The sequence below is a fragment of the Protopterus annectens genome, chromosome 12.part0, assembly GCF_019279795.1.
Source record: "Protopterus annectens isolate FY-2018-M chromosome 12.part0, PAN1.0, whole genome shotgun sequence".
Classification (NCBI taxonomy): domain Eukaryota; kingdom Metazoa; phylum Chordata; order Ceratodontiformes; family Protopteridae; genus Protopterus; species Protopterus annectens.
In genome coordinates, this window is record NC_056746.1 from 322,356,219 (window position 1) to 322,377,972 (window position 21,754).

The following is a 21,754-nucleotide window of genomic DNA, read 5'->3' on the forward strand; positions in this document are numbered from 1 at the left end:
CTAAACCATACAATTGCACAGGTTGTTGAGTCTTTCGGCTTTTCTCGGTTAGGGGTCGCCATAGCGGAACTCCGGTCCGCTAATGATTGGTACTTGATTTTTACGTGCCGAGTTACCAGCCCTGACGCACAACCTTCAACGAAGGTACGCCCATTCACGCACGTCTCACGCACGTCTCCACACAGAAGACGCTCTAGCTGAGAATCGAACCGGACAGCTTCTTACTGTGAGGCGACAACGCTACCGCAGCACCACCACCGCGGGTCATATTGTTTATATACATTTCTGTTCTTTTCCAGTAGGGTACACACTGTGGTTACATTCTTGAAGCTCAGTACATAACACACAGTTCACACACTTCTGCACCAGTAGTTTAACATACACATAACATATAGTTCTCTTACATTTGTAAGACAAACATATGAATCATACTAATATTCACAAACACAGGATTACTTACAAAATTCCAAACAACTAGACTGGCAGTATTTCCTTGGTGTCACACTTGCCTTCTCATCTGGTCCTTCACCTTATATTCTTTTTATTTGGCACATTCAGTTACAGACTGATTTTTATCTACTTGTGGTTTGATTTCCAATCCTACTTGACGCCGATACGATTCTGCTAGACTAAGCAGGAAAGCCACCTGAGATTTTAGTCTCATGTTTCAAAACTTTCACTTCATTTGGGGCTTGTGAGGTCTGCAGACGTGTGGTGTCCCATAATTACAGATCTATACATGTAATCAATTTCAAGAAGGTTCCTTCGGAACATTTTGGTATACACAGATTTTTACAAGTCATTTAGTGAGCATGCAGCACCCTTCTTGTTTTCCTATCTATCCAACACATTCTGGGTCCAGTCAATCACTCCAAACTGTAACTTAGGACAGGAAGAGCAAATTGGTTTACAGCTTGGATTTTGTTCCTAGAAGTCAGATGTTTTCAGGATTAATTTAAGTCTTCTAAAGTACTGCCGAGTTTTATTTGCATTTGTTCGTGCTTTATTCTTCATCCTTCATCAATTCCCAAATATTTATACACTTCTTGCTCAAGTTCTTTAATATCACATTCTCGTCCCAAACTGCTTTCTTGGTGCAGCTTTCCAGCTTTAAAGGTTTGTCCTACACAACTTTCCTTTAAAGACATTTTTAATAAGCCCATTTCTCCAATCTTGAGAAAATCACCCCACATTTATATGGCCAAGTAAATAGATACAATGGTACTTTTAAGTTCTTGCTCAAATGTTCTCAGGTCATTATTACTAATTCCATCTCCTCCCTGTACTTTGCTTGAATCCAGTTTGCACAGTTCTTTTTCAATATAATTTAATTTGATTCCAGTGTATGAGGTTACCTGGATGTCACTAGAACAACTCATCATCCCCTTTGTGGAGCCAAACCGTTTAATAATATTTTGGAAATACATCCATAAAATCAGTTGCATCAGAGAATACATTTTAGAATCTACACAATGTGTACAGCTTTTATTCCTTCCACATCTTAGCTCTAAAGGTTTCCTATTATGTTCAATATCTTTACATAAAAGATTCTTCAAATTTTTCTTGATAACGTCTCAAGACTATACTTAGTTTGCCCAGCTTGCTTATTTCAGTTTTCAAAGCTGCAGTTCAACCTCTCTTCCATTTCTTATATTTTTGTCTCACCTTACTCGGGTATCTTGTTCTTAAGGAAATATATCCCCCTGACGTTGTATGCCTAGATCCTAAAGTCAAACTTTTTTTTAATTTGTTTGCACTCCAATTTCTCCTTCAAATCTTTCCACATTCCATTTGCAGTTTTTCATTGAACAAATCACTCCAGTAACGTTTACATAGTGACTGCTTTGCTGCATTGTAATATGCAATTAATCTCTGCACTGGTTTAGATTTCAGTTTGGCGGAATTATCTAGCAACAAATTAACCTTTTTTATCCCCATGATCACTGCACATCAATGGTGGTAAAACTTGAAGTAAAAGTAATTTTTTTAGGAACACAAACAATGTCTAGTATCTGCTGCTCACCTGTAATTTTTTTTTTTTAAACTAGCTGAAGCAATTGTTATACCTGAACACGTGAATAATTCTCTTACTAATGTTGCTGAATCAATATTATTCCAATTGGTTTCTGGTAAATTTCTCAGCTAATATCCTTCCTTCATTACCAGGTTTCATGCAAGAAATGTAAGAATTCCTCTAGGTCATCATCACTTGACTTTGGTGGTCTTATACACTCTGATTGTTATACTTCTTTCCTTGCGACTTCCTCCAAAACCTTTCCCAACTGACCGTACTACTTCTATACATACATTATTTCTTCCATGTTTCCTACTTCCCCATCTCCAACTTTTTTCTCCCCCATACTGCCTTGCACTCTATTTATAAATCACAACCCTCCCAATTAGTACCCATCTATTCCGCATTATAGCTTTTTCTTTTCCCAAATAAACCCCCATTTCTTCTGATTTTGACTATCTTCATACTCTAGCCTTTAAAATCCTTCTATTCCTTGCATTCCAGAGAAGGTACCAGGACAAGCTATAGAGAAGTATTCTCTCCTTACCTATCCTCTTCCAGCTCTCAGAGTCCACCATCACTGAATCTTACTGCCCTGCAACTTCTCATTTCCTTCTTCATTGCTACTTCCCCTACCCAACAACATCTATAGAAGACAGATACCTTAATTACGCTACTCTTAAGCTTATCCTCGGTTCTCCTCCTACTGTATTTTTCATCCTAACAAGACTAAATATCTTGCAACCTCTCCCAACCACCGTTCCATATTTCTTTACACTCTCCACATATTACACCAAACCTATTTAATATTGCCCCTCATCTTTATACCAAATATAGGCTGACTAATTGCACTTAAACCCCAATCAAAACAAAATTAAGTGCAAGAATCCTCTCCAAAAAACAAGTATGCATAATTCCCCAGTACATTAAAATCCTTCTAGGGGGAGATGTACACCCTAATCCTTGCTCCACCTATCAAAATGAACACAAAAATAATTCTCTCCCACACTTTGGATCCCAACAGCCACAACCCACCCTTGGTGATCTAATTTTTTGCTGCAATAAAGGTTAAAAATACAAGAAACAAAACTGAACTACATGCCTGGATCACCCAATATATGCCTGGTGTTCTCGCTGCAACTGAAGCTTGGTTTACACCCAGCATGCTCTGAACGTATACCTCTTAGCTATATCATCCATGACCATATAAACAGGAAAGGTATAATATTTCCAGTAGCTACCACATTTCCCATTACAGCAAACCTACACAAAAACTCAGTTCAGCAGAGCTTCTTATGGCTTTCCTCAAAAGAACAAACGTGTATTCTTTATAACCCTTTGGGTGACAATATAGCTACACTTCAAGATGTCCTATATTGGATATCCATAACATTTTGCAAGAAAACATTAGGTGATGTGAATGTCAAGTGGTTGGACAAACTAACTCTCCTATATCTAGCACAAACTTATATAGTTTCACACGCAAGCAATAATGCCCGACAGGGTGTTTGCCACTGTAGAAATAACGCCAGCCCAGGGGTGTTTAGGCCAGATGCCACAGGTGAAGGGCTTTATTTCCACAATCACACACACCCTGGAGGGCATTACTGTTCTTAGAGAATGGACTGTCTAAAACTGTTTTATTTTATAACTAACTTTTTTTTTTTTTAAATGTAAAACCTCTATAGCTAGCTATGAAAACAGAATTGCATCAGACAGTAAAGGCAACCACAATTCATAACCCAGAGGCTCTCTTCACTCTGGAATAAAATCCCAGTCCAGGTTAGGCAGAGTCCCTCATTGACTCTCTTCAAGAGGAATCTTAATGAGTGGATGGGAGATCGTAGGTTTATCCCGGGTATCACTTCTGTGTCACTGAGGCACAGTAAACTAACCTCGAAAAAGGGCATAGCAAAATAAATTTAAAATGGGTGGCGAAAGCCAAACACATTCTGGCTAGGCTTATAAATGCCCTAGGGCAGATAGCCTAGTATGAACCTATGAACGAGGCCTTCTATAGTTAAAGAATCTCCATGGCAATTCCCAGATTTGCTCTGAGCTACTGCACAATGGTACCGCTTATACAGAGCCAACATATATTGCAAATATACTGGCAGACAGATTCAGTGCTAACTTTACCCCCCCCCCCCAAAAGGGCCAATTACAATACCAGTAGATTGCCAGGCACCCAGTACCACTGCTGCATAGGTTAAAACAGCACTGTCCAAGGCCAAAAATACTGCTTCTACGGGACTTGGCAGTGTTCTACATGAACTACAGAGTGAACTGTCACCTCACCTGTGTGCCCTGTTCAATCACAGCCTCACCTCAGGCTTTGTCCCTACCGAATGGCACACTGCTACAGTCATCCCTCTCCATAAAGGAGGAGTGACTACAGACCCTGGGAACTATCGGCCCATTAACCTGAGGAGTCTGACAAGCAAAGCTATGGAACGCGTCATCATGGACCTAACAAACAAGGATATAGGGAATCTCCAAACTCTGGATCCTACACAGTTTGGTTTTGTGAAGGGTAGATCATGCCTGCTCAACTTGGTTGACTTCTTTGAGTCCGTCACCAGAGCTGTGGATGAAGGTAATGTGGTTCATACAGCCACCCTGGATCTGGCCAAGGCCTTTGATACCATTCCCTACTGAGGGATCACAGAAAAACTTACTAAGCTAGGCATCAACCCCTATATAACTAAGTGGGTTGCAAACTGGCTCACAGATAGCTACTTTCACACTGTGGGTTCTGACTCCAAGTCAGACTGCAGACCAGTCACGAGTGGAATCCTACAGGGTTCGGTCCTGGGTCCTCTCCTGTTTGGTATCTACTTCTCTGATGTCCAGGCAAACACAAAGGAACTCTGGCTGACAAAGTTCATACATGATTGCAAGTTTGGAGCCATTATTAACTCCCAGAGTGATGTTGACATCCTACAGAAAGGCCTCAATGAGACTAATGACTGGTGTCAGAACCATGGCCTTAAGCTCAATGCCAACAAATGTGTCTTCATCCCCTTTGGGAAAAACCCAGTTCCCTTGAATTACCACATTGATGGTAGTCCACTAAACACATAAGGCGTTATAAGAGATCTGGGAACACAGGTTGACAGCAATCTCTCTTTTGACCACCACGCTGTCACTGTGGTCAGAAAGTCCTATGTGGCACATCTCATTACTAAGGGTTTTGCATCCAGGAAGAAAGAGGTAATCGTCTCCCTCTACTCTTCCCTCATTAGGCCAATCAAAGAGTACAATACCCCATTTGGCATGTACCTCACTAGACACCTGCAACAACTGGAGGCACTACAAAGGTACCTCACAAAGGGGATCCTAGGCCTTAAAACACTTGTCTTACATGGACAGACCCAAAAAACTCCAACTATTCTCTCTCATATCGCCTACTTAGAGACCATCTCTACTTGACTTACAAAGCCAGGTCTGACCCAGCTCTGTTAGAAATGCTACATCTAAAAAAATCCCAATCCCTCAGCACCACAGGCTCCAGAGACCTCAACCTCATTACCACAAATCAACAGAACATGCTGGAGGGCCAGGTTCATAACCCAGTGACTGCCTATGCTATGGAATAGACTTCCCACACATGTCAAGCAGAGCACCTCAATGGCCCTCTTCAAGAGGAATCTTTTTGAGTGGATGGGAAATAGAAAATTCATCCCGGGGATAACTCCAGTGGCTCTACTCGACAGAGCCACTAGAAACTAAGGTTGGGTGGTATGATGCCAGGGTAATCCTATGGGCTAGGCTTGTAAAGGCTCCAGGGTCATTAGCCTAGTACACACTTACGAGCCCATACTTCCTCCATCTAATGTTTCACACTTGCTGTAGTACACATTAATGGTGTTGGAGGAAGCATTTTACATCCAAAATACAAACATTTTAGTTTGACTTATTTTCTTAGAAAAATTCATCATCACAGAAACCTTTTATTTAAGCAAGTCTAATTTTATAAAAGTAATCCCTTCCTATTTTTGAGCCTTCATTCCCCCTTTTAGGCTTTATCCATATTTCTTCAGCTGAAAGGTCCAGAGGTATTTACTGCTGCTGCACATAGTCCAGCTCACTCAGTCTCACAGGCACACTCCTGCTTCAGGAAATCCATGCCAACACAAATCCCAATATTCAAGAAAAATATGCTCCAATTTTGAGCCTTTGCCCCCCTCTCCTTTATTTTAGGCTTGTCCGGTTACCATCTTGAGCTAGGAGTCAAAAGCATACCTCTCTCAAATGTCCAGAGTTTTGGTTCATATGGTTGGTCCATTCCTCATAAAATTTGCAGTGTTCTGTGAAGTCACTGGGGATCAAATTCATTAAGTAATGATAGACATTTGAGTTTCAGACTTCCTATCCTTTAAAATTCATGCTAATAGAAACAGTTATTCTACCAACTTTCTAAGTTTATAACAGCAACATTTAAAATCCATTCCTATATTTAATCATTTGTTTCCCCTGTTATTTGTGGAGTTGTCCAGAGAGGTATGAAAACCTTTTGTGCAATGCTGCCAGGGATCGCTCTCTCTTCACACACACACATACCTGCTTTCATGCACAAATTCACTCACACAAGCACAAAGCAACGTAAACACACACACGCATACCCAGTTTCATTTATTTTCGATCACTTCTCCGTTTCGTACACACTTGTTTTACTCTTATTTTACACTCGCTAAACACCAAAAGCACTGCTAAGTCAGCATAAAATAATGGTGGCCGTTGGACTGAAAAAAAAAAAATGGAGCTCCACAGCAGCATGACATGCACCGTGACTGGTCAGACTTGTTTTTCAGCAGGCATTACCATAAGCTGCGGTGGTACAGCTGTAGCGTTGTTGCCTCACAGCAAGAGGTTCTCCTGTTAGATTCTAGGCTAGAGTGTCTTCTGTGTGGAGTCTGCATGTCCTCCCCGCGGTCGAGTGGCCTCCGAAAGACATGCGTGAATGGGCATGCCTTCGCTGAAAGTTGGGCGTCGGGCTGGCAACTCGGCACCATAAAAATCTATTGCTAATCTATTGCTAATCAGAGGACCGGAGTTCCACTGTGGCGACCCCTAACCGGTAAAAGCCAAAAAAACAAAATTACCTGTAGATTAAATACCCTGCTGGAGAACAAACATTCATCAATCAGGGTGTGGATCTACAGGTCACCCATTCGCAAATTAATTAATAGCCCCACACATTATACTAAGACATCAAATTCTCCATTAGACTGGATCCTTGTATCAACCCGTAGCAAATACAGGTCAGACACACAGTGATAATCTCCCAAATTTATACAAAACATCTCACATAGCCAGTTAAACAGCATATTTATAAAACATGTAACCTTTCCAAGTTTAAGCCAGAAATGTTTATTACTACACTATCATCTATTAACTAAATCTTACTAAATATCCTCCCCCTAGAAAATGCAGTAACTGAATTCACTGCAACGTTTCTAAATATCCTAAATAGACTTGCACCTCCTAGAAGGAAGGAGATTGAAAACGGATAATGCAGTTTGGCTATCCAAAAAAGAATGCTAATATAGTAGAGAAAAAAAAAAAAGCATGGAAAGAATGGCAAAAATTCAGAATGACTCGATACGACTGAACGGCAAATAAACGAAGACAAAAAAACTATACTACAATAATTTTCAGACTACTACTAAACAACCCCGAAAAAAATGATGGGCATCCATTAAAGAAATCATACACCCTGACCAAAAATTCAACTTAAACCACTCTTAAGATAACTCAGCATTCAAAACAGCAACACAGTTCAACTCTTAATTTTACAGACAGTATAGCATCACTAACCAAGGATTTCTCAATATCTAATCCCAACCATACCCAACAGCCACATATCACCACATCCACTTTTCCTTCATACCTGTGCCCACATCCTATATAAAATTACTCTTAAGCCACACTCTTCAACTGATAACCTTCCAAGTGTACCTAAAAAATAGCAATCAATAGTATTGCCTATCCTGTCTCAATCCTTATAGCCACCTACACATTATGTCTTCTGTCCTAATTATTTGTACTGGCACTGCCCATCAAATCTATATAGATACTGTCAATAAAGCTAGAAATTATGGCAAACTAGTCTCTTCCTTATTTCTAGACTTGTTTAAAGCCTTTGACAGTGTCGCAGCAAACTTCTACTTCAAATGTCCTCACTAGGTCTCAGCACACCTTTATGTAGTTCAGAAACCACCTGTCCAATATGTATAAGCCAGTAAAATGGCATTCCATGGTCTCATCTTCCAATCACCAGAAGTGTACCACAAGGATCCATCCTTGGTTCCCTCCTCTAACATTTTCACCAACACCCTCTATACTTCCAAACAGGCCACCCTAATACAATACACAGAGGATTCCACTCATTTGCACATCTAACATGGTACACCTCCAAACAAGTTACTCAGGAAGCTTTAAACAGCCACTGAAACATGGCTTTGTAACTCACAACTCATGCTCAACCCAAAGACGACCAAACTACTACACCGTCCAAATCTCTCTCTCACAAAAAAATAACATTTTAAGTCCCCTTTCTTGATAATACAACCACTGAAGTCACTTCTCATAAACCATTGAGGGTGACAGTGGAGAATAAATCTTACATTTAACTTGTATAAAGAAAATTGATAAGAAAAAAAATCAAAAATTAGGAATACTTCACACAGTCAAGAACTCTCAGACTGATGCAAATAAAACTTCACCGGCCATTTCTTGAAAAACCGCAAATCAGATTGTAGCTTGCTATAGACCCCCCCACCATGCCCCAGGATTCCCACTCCTCTTTTCTTGATACACTGGAAAATATTAAGGTACAACCCAACACTCTAATAATGGGGATTTCAACTACCCTACCATTAACTGGGAAAACTACTTGTGCACCAACTCTTTTGCTCAACGTTTTCTGGAAATCATCAATTCCAACGCCTTGGATCAACTTATCCACACCCCCACCAGGGGCAGCAATATCCTAGACCTGGTCATCACCAACATGGGCGACCGGTGTTCCACACCAGAGGTCAGCACCTCGTTGGTCAGATCCAACCACAGGCTAATCACCCTAGACATCCACATCCCGTTCCCACTCCCCATTAGGAAAACAGTAAAAAAAAGTCTCCAAAGCCAACTTCACGACACCCATGCAGATGGACAATAGAGGTACGACTGCTGAATCCTCCACAAATGCACTTTATAAGCACTTATACGAGTGCATGGATCGTGCTATCCCTAACATAACCAAGATGCTATCCTCCAAAAAAGGAAGCCAATCTGGTGGTCTTCTGCCATAAACAAACTCTACAACAGAGAAGCAGAGATCCCTCATAAAATCCTCCAAAACTAGTTATGAAAACAAAATCGCCACCGATTCTAAAGACAACCAAAAAGCATTCTACAGCTATGGCAACAATCTCAATGGCAACACTCCGATCTGCTCTGAGTTACAGCACAATGACACTAAATATACAGAACCAACTAAAACCCCCCTCTCGCCCCCTAAAGAGCCCATCTTTATACTGGAAGAATGCAAAGTTCCTGTAATCACGGCTGCACAGGTAAAAACCTCACTCTCCAAAGCCAAGAACACAGCATCCATGGGACGTGACAACATCCTAGGCTGCCTTCTACACGAACTACAGAATGAACTGGCACCCCCCCCTAAGTACCATGTTCAATCACAGCCTCACCTCAGGCTTTGTGCCCACTGAATGGCACACTGCAACGGTTATCCCACTCCACAAAGGGGGGGCCACAACAGACCCCGGGAACTACCACCCCATTAGCCTGACGAGCCTGGTCTGCAAGGCCACGGAACGTATCATCATGGAACTCATAAACAAAGACATTGGAGACCTCCAAACTCTGGACCCAACACAGTTCGGGTTTGTAAAATGCAAGATCATGTCTCCTAAACCTGAAAGACTTCTTTGAAGTAGTCACCAAAGCCATAGATGAGGGTAAGGTGGTTCACACAGCCTATCTAGATCTCACCAAGGCGTTCGACACCACCCCCCACTCTGGAATTATAAATAAACTCAATAAACTAGGTATAAATCCCTATGTCACAAGCTGGGTTGCCAACTGGCTTACTGGCAGAACCCACACTGTGAAAGTAGCAGACTCCAAATCAGACTTCAGACCAGTGACAAGTGAAGTACCACAGGGTTCAGTCCTGGGTCCTCTCCTGTTTGGTATCTACTTCTCTAAAGTACAGGCTAACACAGAAGGTCTTTGGCCAACTAAATTTGCAGATGACTGCAAACTAGGAGCCATAATCAAAACTCCTTACGATGCGGACATCCTACAAAAGGGTCTCACTGAGACAGATGCATGGTGTCAAAGCCATGGTCTCAAGCTCAATGCCAAAAAGTGCATTGTCATCCCCTTTGGTAAAAGCTCTGTACCCATGAACTACCACATAGGCGGTAGTCTACTTAACACTGAAAGTGTGATAAGAGACCTTGGGACACAAGTGGACAGTAGTCTCTCCTTTGATAACCACATCGCCACAGTGGTTAGGAAATCCTCCTACGTGGCACACCTCATCACAAAAGGTTTCTCATCCAGAAAAAAAAGAGGTCATTGTTCCCCTCTACTCATCATTCATTAGACCCATTAGAGAGTACAATGCCCCTTTTGGTATGTACCTTACAAGACATCTACAACAACTGGAAAGGCCGCAAAAATACCTCACAAAAAGAGGATTACTGGCCTCAAACAGATGCCTCACGCAGATAAACTCAAAACTCCAGCTTTACTCCGTCACATATCGCCTACTCAGAGGCGATCTCTCTGCCTAACATACAAAGCTATGTCAAACCCAGAGCTGTTGGACATGCTCCACTTAAAGAAATCCCAATCCCTCGAGCTACACGCTCTAGAGACCTAAACCTTGTCACCACAATAAACAGAACATGCTGGAGGGATAGATTCCTGTCCCAGAGACTTCCCATACTCTGGAACAGACTACCTATGTCAAACAGAGCTCCTCATTAGCACTCTTCAAGAACAATCTTGACTGAATGGGTAATAGGAAATTCACCCCGGGGATCACTTCTGTGGTTCTGCTTGGAAAATAATTTTCTTGGGTGACGAAAGCCAGGGTACCTTTTTGGCTAGGCTTGTATAGGCCCTAGGACCAATAGCCTAGCACCTACCTATGAACTTCTCCTTCCCACTCCTCTTTACAGTGCTCCCATCCTTACCAACCTCCAGGCTTCACAAAAAGTAACATGAACAAAGCTGAAGTTGCTAAATTTCCAGCACGTAGCCCTTTCAGAACCCACCACTGTATAACACTGAAAGCTTAAATTGGTTAGAACTGTAACATCAACCAACATTATACAACATCTTATCACCTACAAAATTATTCATCATCCACCTGTCTTGTCTAGCACTAAAAAACAAACATTCTACACAACTATGTTCCCAGTTGGTCACTGCAATCCAGTGATCAAAAACTTCTATCAAATCTGCTGGGTACAGTCTGTACTTGTACAAGGTTGTCAAAGGATATTACTCCTTACCTGTATCCATCTTGTCTATACATTCCCATCTTTCAAAACTACTCTGAAATACTTCGTAGCTAAAACCTGGCTCTGTTATTGTTTAAAACCAGGATAAAACTATATCCCTAAATGTGAATAAGTACCTTTTCATTCCTCATACCGCCCCTCTCTCTTTCACCAACTTCCTTACTGCTACCTAAATCGCTTCTCTGACCTTCTCTCTACATACAAGCCTGTTTTCCCTCACTTCACATTACAATTCCTGTTTGTATTAAACTTACCTTTCATTTCTATACAAACTGTTTAAAATTTCTCCAGACATTAAATGATGGTCATATACTTTACCTATTCTTAACTAATCTTTTTATATTGTATTTAATGTATTATAAATTATTTGACCTACAGATGTTTTATTTTTGAAGATTAAATTGTTTCTTAAAATGCTTTGTAATAAGTTTGGAGCTTTTCTCCCTGGGTCACCGCTGAAAATGAGCTTCTACACAGTCGGACTTTCCCAGTAATCAAATGCCAATAAATAAATCCCTCCAACTTTGGAGACATTGAGCTTAACAGTAAAAAAATGTGCCACATCCAAACCACAGACAAAGGCAGTTAAAGAAACCAATTTCTTCCAAACTTCCTGTAAAAAGACTGCCCCACATCAGAAATTACAACAAACATGTTTTTGCAGAATTTTAATGATTTTATGCATTCTGACAACTGGAAAAATTCCAGATGTAAGCTGCTGAGGAAATTCAAAATATTTTACTTCACCCAAACAAGATAAACAGTATATGTTAAATCAACACACTAAAGAACAAAGACAAGGAATCAGCATCAAGTACACCATGTTGAGCATAATGCAACAGAAAAACAATTCAATGTGGACAGTTCCAATGGAGCTAATGCTATGACAACAGACTAGACTACCCTTGTCTAAAGATCTTCCTTAAAATATCCGTTCTTAAGTTAAACAGAATTTTGAATTTGTTATACAGACGATGCAATGGCATACTGCATTTTTTCAAAGAAAGTACAACACAATTATTATATAAAGAAACTGTGCAATCTTTTTGGCATAACTGTCAAAAGAGTTTAACACTGAGATTTAGTTTACAATCGGTGACTTTTTAACCAGGCAAGTACACAGATCCCAAGACCCTTTTCAGTAACAACCCTGGTTATTAAGCTGAGATAGCAACAGAGACAGGGCAATTTTATAAGGTCTGCTGTATGTATATGTTGCTGCACCACCTCTGTCCTCCATTACTACTACCAAAAGCAGGCTGAACCAACTCACTGACCCAACTACTAAATTAGACATTTGTTAACCGGGTTGGTCCAACTGGGCTTGAGGCCCATTTTCAGTGGAGACCACAGGAGAAAACCTCCAAAAACAGTTAAAAGAATTTTACTGTGATATGTTTTTCACATAAACACATACATATATGAGAGAGAGTACAAAGATCAAAACAACAAACCTGTTAATATAGCAGGAATAAAAACAAAATAGAGAGCTTACATGAACCAACAAAAACACTATTTATACAAAGCAATCATGTATTTACAAGTGAAAATTATGCATCTTAATTGCTAAAAAGCAATTGGCATAAATATAATTTAAAGGCAACAAACAACGCAAGTGTGAACAGACCAACAAGATAAAAAGAAAACTATGCATTCACAAACAAAGAAGTATATTCAACCTCAATGACAATGTACCAGCAATTTAGTAATCAAAGCAAAAGTACACACCTGGCTTGTGCGCACGCACACACACACACACACACACACACACACACACAACCAGAAGGCTGGTGAGGCAGTACTCAACAAAACCATTAAGAGAATGAATAGGGCAACAGCAAAATCACAAGATTGGCAGTTCAGAAAAAAAAGCCAAAAATGCAATAAACAGAATGCCAAAAAGGACATCCCAAGCAGCAAAACACAATAGGAAAAAACCCAAAGCCCAATTTTCTGGTGAAAAAGATATAATAGAAGAAATAAGAACCTGGGTTGAGGCTTTGACAGGTGACAGTAAGTGTCCAGTGCAAAGCAAGTGCTCTGTGGAGGAGAGGCACCAAAAAAAATGAAAGATGAGGAGGTTGCAACTTGAAGAAAAAAAAATACAAAACTCTTCATATAAGTTCAAATAATAGTGGTCTATGTAAGCACAGTAAATGAGAGTCACGCTAAAAAAATTAAACTTTACTACAAGAAAAAAATCATAACGGCCTACTTATGAGTCAGGCACTGCAAATCTGCAGACATCATCCATCACGTACTGCACCTACTACTCAACGTATGGACTCCGTAACATACTATTCTTAGTAATATTTAAATAAACAAGCAAACAAACTTAAAGACTTGGAAAAATGAACTTACCTTCATCGGTTTGGGCGTTAGTTATCTGCAAGTCGCAGTCCGCTGCTTTCAGTTTCTCCCTTCCCATGATTTGCTTCTTCAAGTCACACAAGGAAATATGCAGGCCATCAAACGTAATAGTGTCATAGTTCAATTTAGAGGAAAACTTGTAATGAACACACGACATGTTACTTACAACTCCAGTACACTCTCACTCCACAGGAGCAGCATCCAAATTACGCGAAACGGTACTAAAAAAGCCCATTCAAAACGCTGGTCATTCGGGCATCGCAAGTGTTAAACCTGCACAACCCCCCACAGGAAACATAATATTAAATGTCTTAAGTTTACGACTCTGTGGGCATGCACGTAAGTCACTATTTAAGCAGACTTTACCATCAACATTTTGTTCGTTTAATGCTCAAAGCATTTTTCAAAAGTCCAAAAGACAAAGGCGCAAAACGTTCCTACATCACAAACACGTTCCAAAAATGTATTTTCTCCGACTATGCCGCAATGCAGACCCAAATCCAAAACCAGACCTACCAGATTTTCACTTCTCAAGGCCCACGCACAATTCCTCTGCTCTGATAACAAATCCAACTAGAGCCCCGAGTCAAACGAAATCGTACTGCTCAGACGTAGTTTTCGATATCCTTTTACGATATGGTGATAGCTTGTGTTTTATTAATTTAAATTATAACTGCTCCCTGTTTCTTACTCGATATGAAGAGAACCCCCCTTAAAATCCAAAATATGTTTAATCCACAGCCAACAAAAGCAAAGGGCCCATCTAAAAGGGGAAAGTTGAACCGTCATTTATACACGTGTTGGTTGCTCAGATATGCTTATTTTAGTCTGCTTGATAATAAAACTTTCGTCAACACAGTTAAGCCACTGCAATGTACAAACAAATATGGACAAATAAATCAGCTATAAGTACACACTGCCAAACTCTTCAACACTGATGTGTAACTATGGCGTCTATTTCGTCCATCCTCTTCAGGGGTTTCAGAATCTAGACGGCAGGGGTGGTGTCTAGCGTCAAAGTGTGATCCGACGTTTCTTTTCCACAAGAAACGGTCTGTAGCGAATATAGCGGTTAACCTACTAGGTTTGTACAGAATGTCCAGATTTTAGTATATATTTTTTGTCTGTTCCTCATAAAATTTTGGTTTTCTGGCAAATCAGTGAGTGATTATTGAGGATTGAATTCAGAAAATAATGATAGACATTTGAGCTTCAGACTTCATACCCATCAGAAAATTTATGCTAATACTAATGGAGAAAAGAACTAAAGAGCTAAGAACTTTTCCTAAGGCATTGGTTAATAGGCCTTGGTGGAAAGTTTTGAATTTGATTGATACCCTATGGAATCAAACTCTTCCCAAATATCATATTAACTTATTATTTAACTACAAATGTTTTTATCTGAATCCTTTTTGTCAGGCTGAATGTTGTTGTTGTCTTTCGGCTTTTCCCAGTTAGGGGTCGCCACAGCGGAACTCCGGTCTGCTAATGACTGGCAGTAGATTTTGACGAACGCCGAGGTGCCAGCTCGACCTTCAACGAAGGCACGCCCATTTACGCATGTCTTTTGAACACCCAACCACGGGGAGGACATGCAGACTCCACACAGAAGGCACTCCCCACACTTCAGCCGAGAATCGAACGGGAGAACCTCTTGCTGTGAGGCAACAACGCTACCGCTGCACCACCGCGGATTTTGTCAGGCTGAATGTAAATACTGTAAACAGTTCATAGGTAAGTACTAGGCTATCTGCCCAAGGGCATCTATAAGCCTAGCCAGAAATGTGTTGGCTTTCGCCGCCCCCTTAGATTAGTTCCCTGTGCCTCTGTCCAGCAGAGCCATTAGTTCCCTGTGCCTCTGTCCAGCAGAGCCACTGCAGTGATCCCCGGGGTAAATTTTCTGTTTCCCATCCACTCGTCAAGGTTTCCTTGAAGAGTGTTAATGAGGGGCTCTGCCTAATGTAGATTAGAATCCTGTTCCAAAGCATGGGGAGTCTCTGGGACAGGAATCTATCCCTCCAGCACGTCCTATTTATCGTTGTGGTGAGGTTTAGATCCCTAGAGCGTGTGGCTCTTGGGGATTTGTTTTTTTTTTTTAGGTGGAGCATGTCCATCAATTCTGAGTTAGACATGACCTTGCATGTCAGGCAGAGATCACCTCTGAGTAAGCGGTATGCAACCGAGTACAGCAGGAGTTTCTTCAGTCGGGCTGCATAGGGCATCTGTTTGAGGCCAGTAATCCTCTTGGTGAGGTACTTCTGTAGTCTTTCCAGCTGTTGCAGGTGTCTTGTAAGGTACATCCCAAATGGGGCGTTTTACTCTATGATGGGTCTGATGAGTGATGAGTAGAGGGGCACAATAACCTCTTTTGTTCTAGATGTGAACCCTTTTGTGATTAGGTGGGCCACATAGAAGGATTTTCTAACCACCTTGGCAATATGATTATCAAAGGAGAGATTACTATCTGCTTAGGTCCCTGGATTCCTTATTAAATTTTCTGCATTTAGTGGACTACCACGTATGTGGTAGTTCGCGGGTACTTTGTTTTTTCCAAAGGGGATGACTATACACTTTTTGGCATTTAGCTTGAGGCCATGATTTTGACACCAGGTATCCGTCTCAGTGAGACCCTTCTGGAGGATGTCTGTATCAGCCGGAGAGTCCGTTATGGCCCCCAGTTTGCAGTCATCTGTGAACTTGGTTAGCCATAGTCCTCCTGTGCTTGCCTGTACCTCTGAGAAGTATATACCGAACAGGAGGGGTCCCAGGATTGAGCCCCGGGTGATGCCACTTGTAACCGGTTTAGAGTCGGACCTGGAGCCTGCAACTCTCACCATGTGAGTTCTATCCATGAGCCAGTTGGCAGCCCATCTTGTGACATAGGGATTTATGTTCAGGCTGCTGAGCTTGTCTATAATAACAGAATGGGGAATGGTGTCAAAAGCCTTTGCGAGGTCTAGGTAGGCTGTGTGGACCTCCTTTCCCTCGTCTAAAGCCTTGGTAACTGTCTCAAAGAAGTCCACCAGGTTTAGGAGGCATGATCTGCCCTTAACAAAGCCAAACTGGGTAGGGTCCAATGTTTGGAGGTTCCCAATGTCTCTGTTAATGAGTTCCATGATGATGCGCTCCATAGCCTTGCAGACCAGGCTAGTCAGGCTTATAGGGTGATAGTTCCCGGGGTCCGTTGTGGCTCCACCTTTGTGGAGAGGGATAACTGTTGCTGTGCGCCACTCTATGGGTATGTAGCCTGTAGAGAGGCTGAGTTTGAACAGTGTGTTTAGGTGAGGAATTAGTTCATTTTGGAGCTTGTGTAAAACACAGCCTAGGACACCGTCCGGTCCCATTGAAGCTGTGTTTTTGGCTTTGGATGGGGCTGTTTTAACCTGTGTGTCTGTGATTGCTAGGGTTCTACATTCTTCTGGTATGGTCATGGGACCTTTAAAGGGTGAGGGGGGGGGTGAAGTTTGCACTAAACCTGTCTGCCAGAATGTTGGCAATATCAGTCAGTTCAGTGTATTTTGTGCCATTCTACACTAACTCAGAGCAGATCTGAGAGTTTCCACTTAAGTTCTTGACATAGCTGAAGAACGCTTTGTGGTTATCTTTGGTGTCCTTGGCAATTTTTCTTTCGAAGCTAGTCTTGGATGATTTTATGAGGGATCGTAGTTTCTTGCTCATACTGATCAGGGATGTCTTCCCTACTTGGGATTTTACTCTTCTGTACTAGTTTCCTCCTTCTATTGTATAGCTTGTTTATGGCAGGGGTACACCAGACTGGTTTCCTTTTCTTGGAGGAGTGAGTCTTGGTTTTGCTTGGGATAGCACAATCCATGCATTCTTGCAGGTGCTCATAGAGTGCCTTTGTAAGGGATTCAGCAGCTTGGACAGCATTGTGCTTTAGCATGGGGACTGTGAACCTTTCCACCTCGGTCTTGAGTAACGTGAAGTTTATTTTGAAAAGTTTTTCACAGTGGTTTCCTTGATTGGGGGTGGAGGCGGAATGTGGAAATCCAGAGTGATTAGTCTATGGTCTGATCTAACCAGCAAGGGATTGACCTCCGGTGTGGAACACCGGTTGCCCATGCTGGTGATGACCAGGTCCAATATGTTGTCACTTCTGGTGGGTGTGTTGAATCAGTTGATCAGGGAATTCGAGTTTATAAATTCTAGGAAGAGTGGGCAAGGGAGTTAGTACTTGAGTAGTTCTCCCAGTTAATGTTTGGGTAATTGAAATCACCCAATATTAGGGTGTTTGGTAGGACCTTCATATTTTCCAGTGTCTCCAGAAATGCAGAATGGGGGTTATTGAATGCTATGAATGTATTAAATTATTGTGTTATTTAATCAAAATAAAAATCATTTGAGTAAAAAAAAAAAAGAACATTTATGCTACTGTAAAACCTTTCATTCTAGTGAATTTCTAATTTTCTAAGAACAGTATTTATAAATTGTCCCTATTTGTAAGCATTTGTCTTTCCATTTTTATGACTTCGTCCAGGTTTCTTCCTCTAAGAGCTGCCAGGTATGGTAGCAAATCTCTGTTGTTCTGTTATTAGCAGATATGTTAAAAGTTTTGTTTTGCAGTCTTAATACCCAAAGATTTTTTATCAAATCTCATAGTAACTTGATGCGACTGTTAGACATCTTATAGGTAGTTTGTTTTACTATTCCACAGCAACTGCTGTCTAAACTGAGTAATCTAGGCATAGAAAACAAAATATGCAACTGGATGTTTGACTTCCTGACTAAAAGGCCACAAATAGTTCAAGCAGGAAAGCATCACTCAAACACCATCACCCCGGGGTCCCACAAGGTTGCATGCTCAGTCCACTTTTCACAGTTTTAACACATGACTGCACAGCTCTGCATCAGTCAAATAGAATCATCAGATTTGCTGATGACACCACAGCCTTATCAAGAAGGAAGACGAGGGGGCCTACAAGGAGGAGGTGAACCAACCCGTTCATTGGTGCACTGACAATTTAGCACTAAATGTTGGCAAAACCAAGGAAATCATCATCAATTTTAGGAAGGAGAATAAGCCACACATCCCTATCATTATCAATGGTGAAGCAGTGGAGAGAGCAACTATAGCACCAAATTCCTAGGGGTACATATCTCGCAAGACCTAAGTTGGGCCACAAACACTTCCTACCTTATAAAGAGAGCCCAACAACATCTCCACTTCCTTAGGAGGTTTCGTAGAGCGAACCTCCCCCCACAGGTCCTACTTACCTTCTACAGAGCCATGACTGAGAGCATACTGACAAATAACATCATTGTGTAGCATGGAAATTGCTCTCAAGCTGATCAGAAAGCACTGGATAAGATAGTTAATCAAGTCATAAAACTCATTGGCTATAACCTTCCATCCCTACAGGACATACAGTCAAACAGATGCTATGGTAGAATCTGAAAAATATTGAGGGATATACACCATCCATCTTATAGACTGTTCAAACTCCTGCCAACAAGAAAGTGCTACAGACATACCTCTCAACCTGGAATCATAAAAATTCTGGACAAACACCTGTGAAAAATAGGTACAAATGGCCAAAAAATCTGTACACTGATTAACATAAAATGTGCATTCATAATTATGTAACTCCTCCCACTCCAGTGGAATTGTGGTATACCAACTTTTAAATGCAAACTGAAGAACAGACAAAATATTAAACACAAAATAAACCTTTTGCATTTAAATAGCAAAAATATGAAACATTAAACATAAATATTTGATTTCTGTAACTATAGGGCTATAACCAAAACAGGGATTTGTTTTAAAAAGTATTCAAAGACTGCTTATTCTTAACAGGGGGTATAGTTCTGCTTTAACATTTTCATCAAAACATTGTAAAAGTTGTTTTTAGTCTTTTACTAATTAAACTGGATTATTTATCTAAAAAGATGCAGCAGTAGTTGTTTGTTTGTTATTGGGATGAGCACCAGATCATGGTCAAATGGGACCCTAAGCTTGGTAATGGACAAGCCCCCCCAACCATTCCAGTGTCCCGTGACTTGTCTCTATCTTCAATTAGCATAAACACTGTGTTCATTTCTGTCAGTGTCCATACTATTTTCTTCTTTACTTTTATAATTATTACAGAGATTTGGATTTTATTTAAAACTGTTATTTTAGATTTTATAGAAAAAAAACACTGACAGCTATTTGCTAAACAAAAGAAACCCCTCACACTGAAAACAGGCTTAGCATGAGAAACATTAAAATTCTCTTCCCTTAAAACTAACATTTAGTGAAAATACATCTGGAAACCTATTAAACTACAAGAGACATGCTGGCATTCATCCTCAAGTAGCATATAGTGAAGTACTAATTAGCGTCCATGTGAAAGGTGCAGTAATTCAAAGATCAATGCACAATGCATTTAATAACAGCCTGGGAAAGCCCACTGGACACAAATGTCCCTTGTTCTAAAGCAGCCCAGGAGTACTGTCTGGTTAAGTAAGTTTACAGGCTCACACAGAATACAAATGAAGGCTGTACTACAGGAAGCACCTTTTCAACAGCTCATTGCCTTATTCATCTACAGTAAGTGCTAGACAATTTGTTGTACCCAAAACTAAAAGAAGTATGTACTGCCATTCACAGGCTGTAATTCTTAGTGATTTATAAAAAGAAAAAAAAATAATTAAAATGATCTGGCAATTGGTGTAGACAACTAAGGTTCCTGCCACCCATACTTAAGGTTCAGTGTTTGACTCAACCAGAGTGCCCTTTAAATGGGGCATTTTACACATACACAAGACAAGATAACATATATCAAACATACCGCAGTCAAACAGTCAGCTAACTGAGGACTTCTTCCTAATACTTAACAGACATCCATAGCTACACACTGTACTCCATTACTGCTATCATCCTAGTTGTTGTGTTGTTGTGTCTTTCGGCTTTTCCTGGTTAGGGGTCGCCACAGTGGAATTCCGGTCTGCTAATGATTGGCAGTAGATTTTTACATGCCCAGTTGCCGGCCCTGACGCACAACCTTCAACGAAGGTACGCCCATTCACACATGTCTCCACACAGAAGACGCTCTAGCTGAGAATCGAACAGGACAACGTCATACTGTGAGGTGACAACTCTAGTAATCAACATAATCAACTATTCAAAAACATGAAGTACAAACCTGACACAGAGACACACAAAATCACAAACTACCAGAATTCCTGGAGTGACACAAATTGTTTCCCAGGGGCAATTATTTAAAACCATCTTGTTAGCACACCTATGTTCAACAAGCTACCTAATACTTATCAAGCTTATTTTCTTTAAATCTAACAATTTCCCCATAATCATGTCTGAAAGCTCCACAAAAGATATAGACCCATTCCACAGAGACTCAGCCGCATCCCTTTTCTCAAAATACAGTATAACCATTTTGCAGGAGACAGGATCATCTTCACCACTGACACCCTTACTCAAATACCCTAAGTAAATGTAGTAAAACAGGGATCCCAAACCTCAACTACGGAACTATACTGATGCTGGTTGTAATATAACTAGAACATTTACATCACAGAGAAAGTCACATCCGCATCACTTATTCATAACTTTACCTCCACTAAAGCAAAACCAAGCCTAAATCAAAACATGACCAAAATATACAGTCAAATCTCTACAAGAATGACCACATTCATTACAAGTAGTCTGCAGTGTAAATGCTTGATAATTTCAGCATCTATTAAATATGCTGTCAAGTTAGAAAGTCTTCTCTTTTTGGACACTCCTGGCACTCGACAACACAATGTATAACAGGGCTGAAACTGCAAAGTCACCTGAGAGCTGACATGAATT

General features: G+C 40.7%; 1 protein-coding gene across 1 annotated transcript in view; it reads right to left on the bottom strand.

The window, feature by feature from the left end:
- RBBP6 (RB binding protein 6, ubiquitin ligase) overlaps positions 1 to 14,949 on the bottom strand; it is a 2,624,906-nt gene extending 2,609,957 nt beyond the window's left edge. The window contains exon 1 of the mRNA XM_044089398.1: positions 13,933 to 14,949. Coding sequence (XP_043945333.1) covers positions 13,933 to 14,098 — 166 coding nt within the window. The 5' untranslated portion in view covers positions 14,099 to 14,949. The remainder of the gene's footprint in view (positions 1 to 13,932) is intronic.
- Positions 14,950 to 21,754: the final 6,805 nt, after the last annotated feature.